General features: G+C 37.6%; 1 protein-coding gene across 3 annotated transcripts in view; it reads left to right on the top strand.

Annotated features, from left to right (window-relative positions):
- Positions 1-14,356, top strand: part of NOL4 (nucleolar protein 4) — a 162,247-nt gene that overhangs the window by 111,661 nt on the left and 36,230 nt on the right. For 2 of the 3 annotated variants that reach the window (XM_081950804.1, XM_081950806.1), the window contains exons 7-8: positions 3,935-4,114; positions 4,962-5,153. In XM_081950804.1, coding sequence (XP_081806930.1) covers positions 3,935-4,114; positions 4,962-5,153 — 372 coding nt within the window. The remainder of the gene's footprint in view (positions 1-3,934; positions 4,115-4,961; positions 5,154-14,356) is intronic. The other variant, XM_081950805.1, reaches the window with a different exon arrangement.

Below are 14,356 nucleotides of genomic sequence, written 5' to 3'. Positions count from 1 at the left end.
TATATTTTATACTGTGGAGATATAAATAATTAATTCAGATTTACCTGCAATCTTCAGCAAAGTTGTACAGCAAAGTAAATATTTATCTTGGCAGTTTATAATCCCATATAATTCTATGCTTTTTTTTCCCTCCCCCATGCGTTTTGGGGTTTGGATTCTGGTGGGAATATATACAAGGCCCCTTCACTAACAATGTCCAATTGTTGGTTTCAGCAACCCTAACCATAATGGTGATAAAATTGGGCACTGCACAGGATTTTTATCTGCTGATAATTCTGCTAACTCCATCATTTGGGGTAATCTAAAATTTAGTCTCATGTTTCTTTTGTGAAAGCATAGTAGAGTTGATGTTTCTAGTTCCTCTGATTCAGAGCGTGCAATTTCAATTATAAAAGTTATAAGCCAGTATAGTTGAAGATACCAGGTTAGTGCAGACTGATCTGGTTCTATATGTTTAAGATTTTCTTTTGAGAAATTAGTAACTATTTTAGTAGAAAATATTAAATGTGTAAATATACGAATTTCCCCCCCCCCCCCAGCTTTGACAACTCAATTATAGTATGTTGTCAGGGGCCAATAATACAATCTTTTTAGCACTGGATAAGAAAGTTTAGTCCCACAACTTACATTTCCAGATGTTTTAATCCACTTTAGTTTTGAGGCTTTTCCTACAACTTTTGTATTTAATTATTGATATTTACCATATTTTTTAGAGAATAAGATGCACTGGAGTATGAGACGCACTAAGGTTATGAAGAGGCAATTTTTTAAAAAAGTAGGTAGGTAGATAGAGGAAGAGAGAGGGAGAGAGAAATACAGTAGGTAGGTAGGGAGAGAGAGAGAGTAGGTAGGTAGGTAGATAGAGGGATAAAGAGAGAGAGGGAGGGAGAGAGAAATACAGTAGGTAGGTAGGTAGGTAGGTAGGTAGGTAGGTAGGTAAGGAGGGAGGGAGGGAGGGAGGGAGGGAGGGAGAGAGAGAGAGAGAGAGAGAGAGAGAGAGAGAGAGAGAGAGTAGGTAGGAAGGTAGGTAGGTAGATGTTTCCAGGTGTATTTATCCATGTGCTGGAGAAGGAAATCACTGACAACCTGCAGCACCTAAGACTTGTTTCTGCTGGCACAGCACTTGGTCAATCTAATTATCATCAACGACTCTAACTAAAGAGCTTTCCGAAAGGAAAAAAAAAGTTTTTGCACTCTGCAAACCTCCCAAAAACGGCCCATTTTTTGTGAAAACGGGCCCTTTTTTTCAAATAAAAGGCATGAATAGCCCTGGGGGGGGGGGGCTTGCAGAGTGCTCCTGGGGGGCTTCCCCCCCCAAAATGAGCAAAAACCAGCCCGTTTTCCATCAAAAATATTGCATGCATTGCCTTATGGAGGCTTATAGAGTGCTACGGAGGGTTGGGGGGGCAAAAAGCCCATTTTTTGCTCGTTTCTGCCCTCCCCAGCCCCCAGGAGCTCTCTGAAAGCCTCCATAAGGCTATGCACAGCCATTTTGGTGAAGGGGCGGGTCTTCGGGAGGCAAAAAAAATGCTGTATTCAATGTATAAGACGCATCCAGATTTTCAGCCTCTTTTTTGAGGAAAAAAGGTGCGTCTTATACTCTGAAAAATACGGTAATAGTTCCAGTGTGTTAAAATTTTAAATTGTACATTATTCTGAAACCCAACAGTATGAAAGATGGTTTTAATAATAAACAAGTATAAAAGAAAATATGACATTATTATTAACAATAATGATAACAAGTGTGGCAAAAGAAAGTGAGGATGGTACCAATTGCAATAGGTGCCCTGGGTGCAATCCCAAAACAACTGCAGCACCACTTAAACACCATTGGCATTGACAAAATCACCACCAGATAACTGCAAAAGGCAACTTTACTTGGAACAGTTTATATCCTACCACAATCCCTTTAACACCATCAAATAACAATATATGCCCAATCCAGGCCCTTTGGAAAGACACAATAGGTGAATAAAAAATGCCAAATCAAGTTTAAATATCTGGCTGACTGTGCAACCTACCACCATAATGCAATTGCAACCAAAAGTCTGTCTAAATAAATAAATGGACAAGAAACCAATATTTTGTAAGGGGGAGGGGTCCTGCAGATTTTGCAAGTAACAAAACTGCAGAAGTGACAAATTCCTATGAAAGTGTTGTGGGATGGAGTACTTCCAGAACATTAGATCCAATTCTAGAAGAGAGTTGGGTAGTTCTTTCATATCCCTAATGTTCCTTCCTGCCACACACACACACACACACACACACACACACATCTGGCTTTCATGCTTTAAAGCATGAACTCACAACCTCTTGGTTCCTAGGCCAGTATCTTCACTGCTAAACTGAACTAGCTTATGCAAGAAAGTGGAACATCACCTTCAGGAATATGTGCATGTTTTCTCTCTAACTTTTAATAGAGAAAGTAGTGAAAACACAATCATTATAGTGTAGTCACAGCTCTTTTTATTTCTTCTCTTAAGCTACTGCCAACATTCCTATAGAACTCTCTACATAGGAACATATACCAAGTCTACAAAACTAATCCCTACTACAGAACCAAAAAAATAATCCTAACGTCTCTCCGGACAAACCGGTCATTCTGGGTCGGGCATGACCTAGATCAAGGGTACTTTTTTATTTCTTGTTTTTTTAACTGAAGAAACAATTTATTTAGGTCACTTCCATGGCACCCCTAAAGCTCTGATGATCTTTTATGTTTGATCTCTACTGGAGAGCAGTTTCTGGCCCAGTCAATTAGGCCCAGCCATGTCTACTGCAGGGAGGCCAAGTGAAGGCAAACAAGTAAAGCAGTATCATGCTGCTGTGATGCAAGTTTCAAACCTTTCTATGTGAATTGTGATATCGCATACAAATACCAAATAGGTTCAGCTTATAGCACAATGCTGTTTTTGACTTTTGATCAAAGCATTATATACTGTGGATGACTTTTCCTACTATCTCCATGATCTCATCATGTTCCAAGACGCTGTAACTGGGGGAGTGGGAGACAGTCAGCAATCTGCCATCACTTCAGACATTCAACGTTCTTTGCCCCTAAACTTCCCATATTTTTGTTTTATGCAAGCAAAGCAGAAGTGAAAGGAGTATTTTAAACCTGTTTTGTCTTTAGGAGTATACTAATTTTTTCAAACCATTTTCTTTCTCTCCCTTTCTTTTATGTAATATGGCAACCACCCAGGTCTATGGTAATCTAGTGAAATTCTATGAATAAGAGAGGCAATTTTCATATTATATATGGGAAAAAAGGGGGAAACAAGGGGAAAGCTAACTGAACATAGAAAGTTGTTTCTTATAATACAGTACAATTCTTAAATATCTATATCTAAACTGCAGTACAGATAAACTGTGTAAGTTATGCACTGAGCAGACATATTATTTGCACATATTTTTGAGGCAAGATTAGTGATTTGTAGTAAAAATCTCTTATAAGAATAGAAGCTTTCTCGATTATTAAAGATAGTTAGTAATTTGCCTCAGTTTGGATATGATACAACGGTAGAACAAGAGCATTCCATTAATTCTTACATATTCAATTTAGCTTTATGTCCAGTAAAGTCACTTGGCTTGTTCATGTCTTATAAAATTAATGCAATGAGTAATTTATGCATTTATAAACGTGTGCTATATGCATGTTACATTGTGTGTGCATTTATTGATGATTGAGAAAAATAGGGCACATTCTGGCAGAGAGAAGTTCTCTGAAGATGGGCTCCAGCACGAGTCCAAAAGCTTGGATGACTAAATCTCTCGGAACTCTAAACCCAGTGACCGACCCAGACTGGATCCTGCAGTATAAAGAAAAATATATCTATAATATATCTGTTATTCCTCTTTCTCCTCCTTCCCTTCCAAAGCAAGGCAGAGGCTTTCCTTAAGCAGGTTTCTTAAAATGAAATTTATTTCATTCTAGTCACCTGCCCATAGTTATTCAAGCTATGATTCTGGCAAAAATGAAAACATGGACAGAGGTGCCGAAGATCTCTCCCTGAACCAGGGAGAAGAAGATGATGATGACCATGATGATCACGAAGATACTGAGAAAGTCAATGAATCGGATGGAGTTGAAGCTGAGCGCCTGAAAGCTTTTAATGTGAGTTATACAATTCTTCTTATGGCCTTTGGCATTTTATTTAGTTATTTATCTATGATTTGGGTCATATGTTTTTGGGTTAATGTGAGAATTAAAGAGGTGTATTTTTTAAAAATATATATATATATATATATATGCAAGGGAATGTCTCCCTTGTTTTTACTGACGATACATAAAGGCTGCAATCCTATACCCACTTGCCTAGGAGTAAGCCCCACTGAACTGAATGGAACTTACTTCTGAATAGACATGTATAGGATTGTACTTAGATAGGATTTTCAAAGAGATGCCAAGTTCATCTGATTTAGCTATTTAATCATCATCTAAAGGAGAAATTTCAGCTGTGTATTGTGCATGTGTATGTATGTGTGTGTATGTCTGTCCAGCAAATGAAGGCAGTAGGGAGGGAGCTTCTAGGTTGTTGATTCCACTGGTCAGCTATTTTCTATTATTTTTTAAATTTTATATAATTTTGCCTGACAATACCCACACCATAAAATGTTCACAACAGGGGAAGAATAAGAGATAAGGGTTCTACAGACCAATAAAGCAATCCTAGCACATTGTTAATAAATGTGCTTATTTTGGTGCTTATTTTTACAATCTATGTTTTATTTTCCTCATGATTTCTATACACTATAATCTAATCTTTTCTTGTCTTTTGTCAGCCCTTAAATAAAATCCTTGGTTGCTTAACATTTCTGGCTTTCCATCACAAAGCTCTTCACTGTGTTTTTTTTTTTAATTAAATAAAAAAAAGCAGTCTTCCTATCTGTAACTCAGACAGGAAGCTTAGAAACCAAGTACCCCTCCAAATCCTTCTCCTCTGTCTCCCTCTTACCAACAGATGTTTGTCAGGCTGTTTGTAGATGAAAACTTGGACCGAATGGTCCCAATCTCTAAGCAGCCCAAAGAAAAGATCCAGGCTATCATTGACTCATGCAGGCGACAATTCCCTGAATATCAAGAGCGTGCCAGAAAGCGCATACGTACTTACCTCAAGTCCTGCAGGCGGATGAAAAGGAGTGGTTTTGAGATGGTGAGTTTTGATTTAAAACCCAGCCCTAGTTTTCATCAAAACCCCCATATGTAAATCCATGACACTATTCTGTTTCCATCTTAGTGTCTCTTTTTATTTGTATTTTTGGTACTGTCAGGTCAGAAGTTATTCTCCTCCTTTCATCCCCTTTTCTTTGTACAATGCACTTGAAATGCTTTGCCAAATAAAGCACACATTTATGTCTAATATAAATTTATCAAAATGGAGGAGCATCACAAGATATAAAGGAAGAAGAAACACATAAAAACAAGTTTCCTTCATCTTTTTATTATTCTAACATTTATATGACAGAATGCTTAGGTAATCTGTTTCTTAAATTAATTAATTTAGTATGCATATACCTGCCTATGCTTAATTACTGATTGTCCTTTAAGGTTGTCCTGCTTCAAAAATCATTTGGAAGAAGTGTTTGAACCTTGTTGAGCACAATAATTCTCATTAAGGTGCACAGAATTTTCTCAGGGTTCTGTGTAGCCTGAAAAAAGATGTTGCTGGTTTAATAAATTAAAACAAAGTTTTTCATGTTACTGAAGTGTATGCTGTAATAAGTAGTACAGAGCTACTGTGCTTGTGCAAGATCTAAATCATGTTGAAGCAAGCACAGCCCTGTAAGGTACTGTGATTTTTCATTTAGATAAAACATATTTTAAAGTATACTTACCAATTTATTTATGAGTTTAAATAAAACGGAGAGCCTTTTTCAATCTGTCAGATTTCCTGGAGAAAGAGATATATAAAATATAAATGAATGTTGGATAGTGGCTGTAAATGAACCATGCTTTTATTTAAATGTCTCATTGAAATTAAATACCAAAACACATTTTATATGACATAGGAGGACAAAAGAAAAGCCCTGATGCAAATTATTATTGTTAGTACTTCTATCAAAAGACCAAAAATTCATACTCCAAATTCTTCCCTTCCCTGCTTTATTCCAAATGCCATTTTTATTTCAAATGCAATTTTAAGAAATACATGAAACTTCCTTCCTTCCTTCCTTCCTTCCTTCCTTCCTTCCTTCCTTCCTTCCTTCCTTCCTTCCTTCCTTCCTTCCTTCTCTCTCTGTTTCAGAACTTCAGATGATTATGTTCAAAATAAAGGAACACATCTGCTAAAATTACTAGCTTAGGAAAAGAAATAAAAGAAAATATTACTACAACCAATTGCATTTCTATCATTATACACATTTCATACGTTGGTACAGCTTTTCACAAAAAGTAATGGCTGGTTATAAACAAGGGAAATAAGATATTAAGGGTGATGAAAAAGTATATGTTCAATTCACATGCCGAAATATGAAATATAGATAGATAGATAGATGATAGATAGATAGATAGATAGATAGATAGACAGACAGACAGACAGACAGACAGACAGACAGACAGACAGACAGACAGACATATAGATATAGATATAGATATAGATATAGATATAGATGATATATAGATATATAGATATATATATAGGGAGAGATATAGTAATTTGAAATAATGGCAAGTGCATTTAGTAAGTATAATATTGTATTTTCACTTTTATTTTGTTTAAGTTATTTAATAGAATAAAAATATTTGTGCAATTGTCTGATTTTGGTAACTTTTCTGTCTTCTTTGGACAAATTTTATGTAACTTGTTTCATGTTCTATGAATACGTGGTCTCAAAAGTGTTGTATAGTCATAATTATTGTAAGTCATACTGGCTGTTATACATTCTAAGAAAATGCAGACATTCTTACGTGCAAATAAATAGGTAGATGAAGTATTGGTAATGCTCCAGCATTACCAAGAGTTAGGTAGCCTGTACAATTAAAAGTATAAGGCTTTATAAATGAGAAAATATAGCAAGAAATTATTCAGGTCTATTGTTTACAAGAAAAATGTAAGTTTCCTTCTGTCGTCAATGGGGAAAATAATATGCAAATGGGCTTACGACATCCGGGTGAAGGAACCAATGGGTTTTTTCCCCTATAAATTTTCTACATCCTTTCTTCCATATTAGCATATCCTGGAGCTTCGTTTACAGATGATAATACTGAGAATAAATGATCAATAGTGACCAAAGTCCCAGCAGATTGGGAGGAAATGGGGATTTTGTACTAACCTTCCCCTGGAGTGGGGAGGAAATGGTATTTTTACAGTATTCTTCCCCTGCCACACTCACCAAGCCACACCCACAGAACCAGTAGTAAAAAAATTTGAATCCCACCACTGGTCTTAACTACTGTAGATGGACGCCTGTCTTTTAAAAGCTTTGTTTTGAAAACATGACTATGACGTGGATGAAAATTTGCTATCAGTTTAAGTTCTTTCCTATAAATATTTTTGTTACACATTTTAAGCATACAATTCCATTGCTGATTAATTTTAAAAAAACGCAACACCAGCCTGCTGCTACCACACTACACAAATATAGGACTTGGTAGGGTTCAATGGATAAATGTTGCCTGGTGTTGATGTGGTGAACTAGAAGCAGGGAGACCCTGATTAAAGTACACCCCTAGCCACAGAAACTCACTGGATGACTTTCTTTTGCTCCCAGGCCTACTTATCGCAGGGGGATTATGCAGAAAAAGTGAAGAATTGAGCAGCATGTATATTGCCTTAGAGCTCCTGGAAAAAAGACAGGATGTAAAGAAATCAATTTTATGTACTCTTCTGTTCCAATTATGGTAAACATACTTGTCAACTTTAAGAGTCAACATATAATGAGAATAATTTGTTTAGCTGAACTGGTGTTCGTCATATTTGTAATTTAGTGAGAAATTTAATCTTAAAGCATAGACTAAAGAGAGCCACCAAAACTATTTTTAAAGTTATGTTCAGATCAACAGACTTATTCAAATGAAGTTAGAAAACAGCCAATTTGGGTTTGTTGTACACTTGTGTGATATTCAGGTTTTTTTAACTTATTGTCTGTTTTTTCAACTGAAATTGAAATTTAATTTATTGTCTGCAGTGTACTTCACTGCAGACAATACAGTAAGTTTAAACAAATCACAGGTAGGTAGTTTCTAGCTTTATCACTCAGAACAAAGCTCTTAAAGATAGCCTTGGGTGCTTTTTTATAAACCAAAATTATGGCTTTGTTACCTAACCATTTGATAACATGCCCAGTTAGATAATTAAATATAATTAAAAGGTCTCTTGTTAAATTCTGCTATAACTGGAAGCCAGCATGGGTTTGTTAAAAACAGATCATGTGAAAACAATCTTATTTCATTCTTTGACAAAGTGAATATAATTAGTAGACCATCGAAATGCTTTGGACATAGTATACTTAGATTTCAGTAAGGCATTCAACAAAGTAGACTACAACCTTCTTCTAGGTAAGCTAGAAAAATGTGGGATAGATAGCATCATCACCAGATTTACTTGTAACTGACTGACAAACCATACTCAATGAGTTGTCCTTAATGGTATTACATCTACATGGAGGGAAGTAAGCACAAGGTTCTGCCTTAGGCCCAATACTCTTCAATATCTTCATAAATAACTTAGATAAGGTTCTAGTAAGGTTCTACATTTAGGCAACAAAAATGAAATGCACAGGTACAGTATAGGTGGTACCTTACTCAACAGCAGTAACTGTGAAAGGGATCTTGGTGTCCTAGTGGACAACCATTTAAATATGAGCCAGCAGTGTGCAGCAGCTGCCAAAAAAGCCAACACAGTTCTAGGCTACATAAACATAGGGATAGAATCAAGATCACGTGAAGTGTTTTTTTTTTAAAGTTTTATTGGTTTTTACAAATATTTTGGGGAAAAGGGTACATAAGTATGGAGAAAATTTTTGACAGCTACATCATACGGAAGGTGGTGCTTCCCCGGGATCTTACATCTCTCTCTTATTTTATATATATCAAAATATCATTATTACATACATATTAGCAGTTTAGGTTTACTTCAAATTCTTTAACATCTTCAATCATACTTTATATCACTTCTAACCATTTCATTTTATTAACAATTGCAATGTACTTTTAATTCATTTCTGTGACCTAAGTCTCATTGCTGCCTCCTCTCCCCTGTCTGTTGGCTGGGCCATGGCTCCTCCCCCTTTCATATCTTGTGCACTGTCTCTTGTTCCGTCTAGAAGGTTCTTGTGTTTTTCCATGAAGGCTTCTGCCTCCACCACTGTATTAATTCTCACTCTACCACCCTCCCAAAAAATCAACAAGCCTTCTGGAACTAGCCATCTAAACCAGATATTTCTTTCATACAATTTTTTAGTTAAAAAGAAGAATTTCTTCCTCTTATCTCTTATTCTTTTTGGTATCTATTTTAAAATGGTTATTTCTTTATCCTTATATCTTAAAGGTTCCCCCCTTTGAACCCCTAGAATCTCATCTCTTGTAGTCTTTCTAAAAAAATTTAACATGAACTTCCCTTGGAACATTGTGTATTCTAGCATATGCTGAGTTAATTCTATATATCAGATCAATATCCCACCCTAGCTGTTGTTTATCTCTTTTAATATAATCTGCTAGCATTGTTATCATAGTCTCCCTTAAATCTTCACCCTCCATTTCAGGTATATTTTGAAATCTAAGAAAGAAGGACATCCTTTCAAATTCCATTTTTTCCATGTAGTTCTCAATTCCAGCATTTTTTTTGTAGTGCCTTCACCTCTTCTTCCACCCCCACAGCACACTCCTCCAGGGCGTCTATTTTCTGACTATTTTGTAAAGTCTGTTGTTGATTCTCTCTGAGTTGTTCCTTTAAGCCCGCCAACTGCTTTTTAATTTCGTCCTGTCCCTTTAAAAGTGTCTGGAACATTTGATGGAACATTTCTTGAGACTGCTGTTCCCCCTTGGAAGCTTTAGGTTGTAAAAAAGAAGATAATTGTGTTTGTTGGGGAACAGGGCTTGAAACAGAGGAATATGGAGCCGAGGCTGGTTTAGGAAGGGGGGCCTTCTTCGTAGGCATTGTGAAACTCAAAGAAAGTTATAAGTCTAGACAGGAAAGATGGCGTCTATGGGAGCGCACCGTCAGGCGGGATCCGCAGGCAGGCTAAGTCCAGTGTGGGATATTAGTCTTTCAATACAGCTCCCCGCCAGTTGAAATCAATTTTTCCCAATCCAAGGAAGATTATACGAAGAGATGCCTCTAGAGTTCACTGGGGTTTAGTGGTTCCAACCCAGAAGATTTTTCAAAAACGACAGTTCATTTGTGACGGCAGTAAAAAAGGGGGAAGAAACGCCATTTTGGCTCAGCCCTCCCAAGGGATCGGAGAGCAACCATTCAAAAAGTTTCCATTCATAGTTTATAAGGTCAGCTCACATTCTTTCTTTCGTAATTGTTCAAAGGAGTCATTATCCCATTGCTTGAAAGAAGGAATATCAAAAGAGTTTTTTTCCAATTCTCTCTCTCTCCTCCGAGAGTGAGATCGTGTAAAGCCGCTTTTCCGAGAGGGGGGGGGAAAGCCCCCCTCTCCAATCTTAACACTTTACCAAGATCAAAGAGTCTTAGGAAAACTGCTAATCCTTATTTACTTAGTTGTTCAAAAAAGCAAGAAAAAGACCCCGGGGGAGTTCCCCCCTCACCGCATTTCAGCTGTTGCCTTCACGTAAAACGTTTTCTTCCGATCTCCTCAGGACGAAGGCGCGCATGGCATGCGCACCCCCTAATGCCTCCCGGTGCCTAGGGCAAAGCTGGCAGCCCCCCGGCAGCCGCCACTGCTCCAGGGGGCTCCAGCAAGCCGCCCCTTCGGCAGGACGCCCCTACAAGGCACCCTGTGCCCCCCCTGAGTCAGGGGGAGCCCACCAGGATGGCGAGCAGCGGACAGCATGTCCATCGTCCACAGAAACCGGAAGTGGAATCAAGATCACGTGAAGTGTTAATAACACTTTATAATGCCTTGGTAAGGCCACACTTGGAATACTGCATTCAGTTTTGGTCACCACAATGTAGAAAAGATGTGGAGACTCTAGAAAGAGTGCAGAGAAGAGCAACAAAGATGATTAGGGGACTGGAGACTAAAACATATGAAGAACGGTTGCAGGAACTGGGTATGTCTAGTTTAATAGAAAGAAGGACTAGGGGAGACATGATAGCAGTGTTCCAGTATCTCAGGGGTTGCCACAAAGAAGAGGGAGTCAAACTATTTTCCAAGGCACCTGAGGGTAGAACAAGAAGCAATGGGTGGAAACTAATCAAGGAGAGAAGCAACTTAGAACTGAGGAGAAATTTCCTGATAGTTAGAACAATTAATCAGTGGAACAGCTTGCCTCCAGAGGTTGTGAATTCCCCAACACTGGAAGTCTTTAAGAAGATGTTGGATAGTCATTTGTCTGAAACGGTATAGGGTTTCCTGCCTAGGCAGGGGGTTGGACTAGAAGACCTCCAAGGTCCCTTCCAACTCTGCTATTGTATTGTATTATTGTATAAGGGAATAGAAGGGGAACTCATCAAATTTGCAGAGGACACTAAGCTAGCAGGAATAGCCAACACCCCAGAAGACAAATTTGGGATCCAAACAGATCTTCACAGACTTGAACAACAGGGTTAACCCTATCCAATAAAATGATAATGTGGAGAAAAGCAAGGTTTTATACTTAGGCATAAAAAACCAAAAGTACAAGTACAGATTAGGCTATGAGAGGGACCTCAGAGTGCTAGTGGACAATCACTTAAATATGAAACAGCAATATGCAGCAGCAGCCAAAAAAACTAATACAACCCTTGGTTCAGGGGTGAAATCAACTTACCTTTGCTACCGGTTTGCAAATGTATGTGGAATACTGCATCTAGTTTTGGTTACATTAAAAAAAGATGTTGAAACTTTGAAAAAAAGGGCAGAGAAGAGGAAATAAGATGATTAAAGACCTGGAGACTAAAAAATATGAAGAACGGTTGCAGGAACTAGGTATGGCTAGTCTAGAGAAGAGGAAGACTGGGGTAACATGATAGCAGTATTCCAGTATTTGAAGGGCTGCCACAAAGAAGAGGGAGTCAACTTATTTCCCAAAGCACCAGAAGGCAAGGCAAGAAACAATGAATGGAAACTAATTAAGGAGAGAAGCAATTTGGGATTAAGGAGAAACTTCCTAACAGCTAGAACAATTAACCAGCAGAACAATTTGCTTTCAGAGGTTGTGGGTGCTTCGTGACTGGAGATTTTTTTTAAAGGGACTGGATGGACAGTCACTTGTCTGAAGTAGGGTCTCCTGCTTGAGCAGGGGGTTGGACTAGAAGACCTCCAAGATCTCTTCCAGCTTAGAGGCCTTCGAGAGATCTTACCAAATTTTAACTTTCAATGGCATGTCCTTGGAATAGTTACTGATTGCAAACCAAATGGAAATCAATGCTTGGGTGACTACCAGAAAAATGAAATGCAGTGTAAGACTATCAACAAATAGTTTCGACTTATGAAAAGTAGTGATTCTGGTTTGCATTGCATTTATCACAACCTACTTTATTGTTTATAGTACTGGGCAACATTCAGACAAAGTGAATCACAATGAGATGATCATAGGAATGATCATCTAAGGCAGGGGTGTCCAAACTTGGCAACTTTAAGACTTGTGGACTCTGCTGGCTGGGGAATTCTGGGAGTTGAAGTCCACAAGTCTTAAAGTTGCCAAGTTTGGACACCCCTGATCTAAGGAATGATCATAGTCCTGTAATGATCACAAGACTAAGTCCTGTGAAGATTGATAGGCATGTTGAACTGTGGTAAATGTGGTTTGAACACACTTTCAGTATATTCAGAGGCATGCTTTTAGTCAAGACAGCATTTTTAATAAATTATTTTTGTCATACATGGAATATATATCTGGGTTTTTCATGCCAAGATTAATCTAACTTTATCTAACCTGCTGCTTTTCAGACATCTTGTATTATTGCCCCCATCAATTCAGTTCACCGTGAGTTGCTGGACTGATATTGATTCTTTTTTTCATTTATCATTCTAATACTTATAGCAATGTAATCTATGCTAGTCTCTTCAAACCAAGTCCCATACATAGGCTTTTATGAGAGAGCACATTTGGACGAAGGTATGGCAAAACGAGCATTCTGACATTATAACACAAACTCCACATTCTGTAATTCTGTGCAGCACTGTAATACAAGTACGAAGGGCGGATTTTGCATCTTGACTTTACGGCACATATTTTATCATTATCATGGTTAGAAATGGTTCCATGGAGTTTAATGGATCTTATTCCTAGGAAACTCAATATTGGATTGCAGCCTAAGTATTGGATTGCAGCCTATTACTCAGTTTTGCCACTTAGAAATGATTAAATTTCATAAAGTTTTAATGATAAATTGTGTTTGGGGACATTGCAATTTGGAACATACCCTTCTTGGGAGTCCATTTCGAATCTAATTGAATGGTGTATAATTAAACCTTTATAGCAGACAAAACTATAAATTATGAGATGCACCTGGTGGCAAAGGGAGACAGCATCATAATGTCCAACTTTTGGTCATTTACAATGGTCCTTCCAGTGTTAAGATTTTTTTAAAATATTTCTATAGTTTTTAAAAGCTACATTTTTACAAATATCTCTAATATAGAATTTTATCATGTTCTGATAATTATTCTGTAACAGACGTTTTCGGCCTAAACAAATAATATTAAGATACAAATCATCTATACCTACTACTAACTCTACAAAATAACAACAGGTGGGATAAAGTAGATTAGGAGAGAAAAACCGCAGAACACACAATTTAGCCAGTTTAAGGATGTGCCAGACTATATGGCTTGTCTGCACATCAGGAAGTAGTTACAAGTGAGCTGTGGGTAACAAAACGATTTGAAAGCAAACTGCTTCTTCTCCAAAGAATGTCTTGTGTTCACTTCACCAAGAAGATTTGGAGTAGACATACCCTCCTGCAAGTTAAGGCAGTTATGTGTTAGACAATAGGTATAATCGGGGCTGGTAGAATCATTTTTTTAAAGCAGAACCTTATTGCATGATGAGTGATGCTGGGTTCTTTCCAGATCATTATGTCAGTGCAGATTACTATTTCTTAAAAATACAGTTATCTTTCTTCATATTAGGTTGCAGGAATCCATCTACAGGAGTGGTTCTCAACCTGTGGGTCGGGACCCCTTTGGGGGTCGAATGACCTTTTCACAGGGGTCACCTAAGACCATCGGAAAATACATATTTTTGAAAAAATATGGAAAACAAAAAATAATTTTATGGTTGGGGTTACCACAACATGAGGAA

Source organism: Natrix helvetica, assembly GCF_964273705.1.
Source record: "Natrix helvetica genome assembly, chromosome: 4".
Taxonomy (NCBI): Eukaryota; Metazoa; Chordata; class Lepidosauria; order Squamata; family Natricidae; genus Natrix; species Natrix helvetica.
Note: the sequence above shows the minus strand (reverse complement) of the source record. Positions and strands in the feature narration are given on the sequence as shown.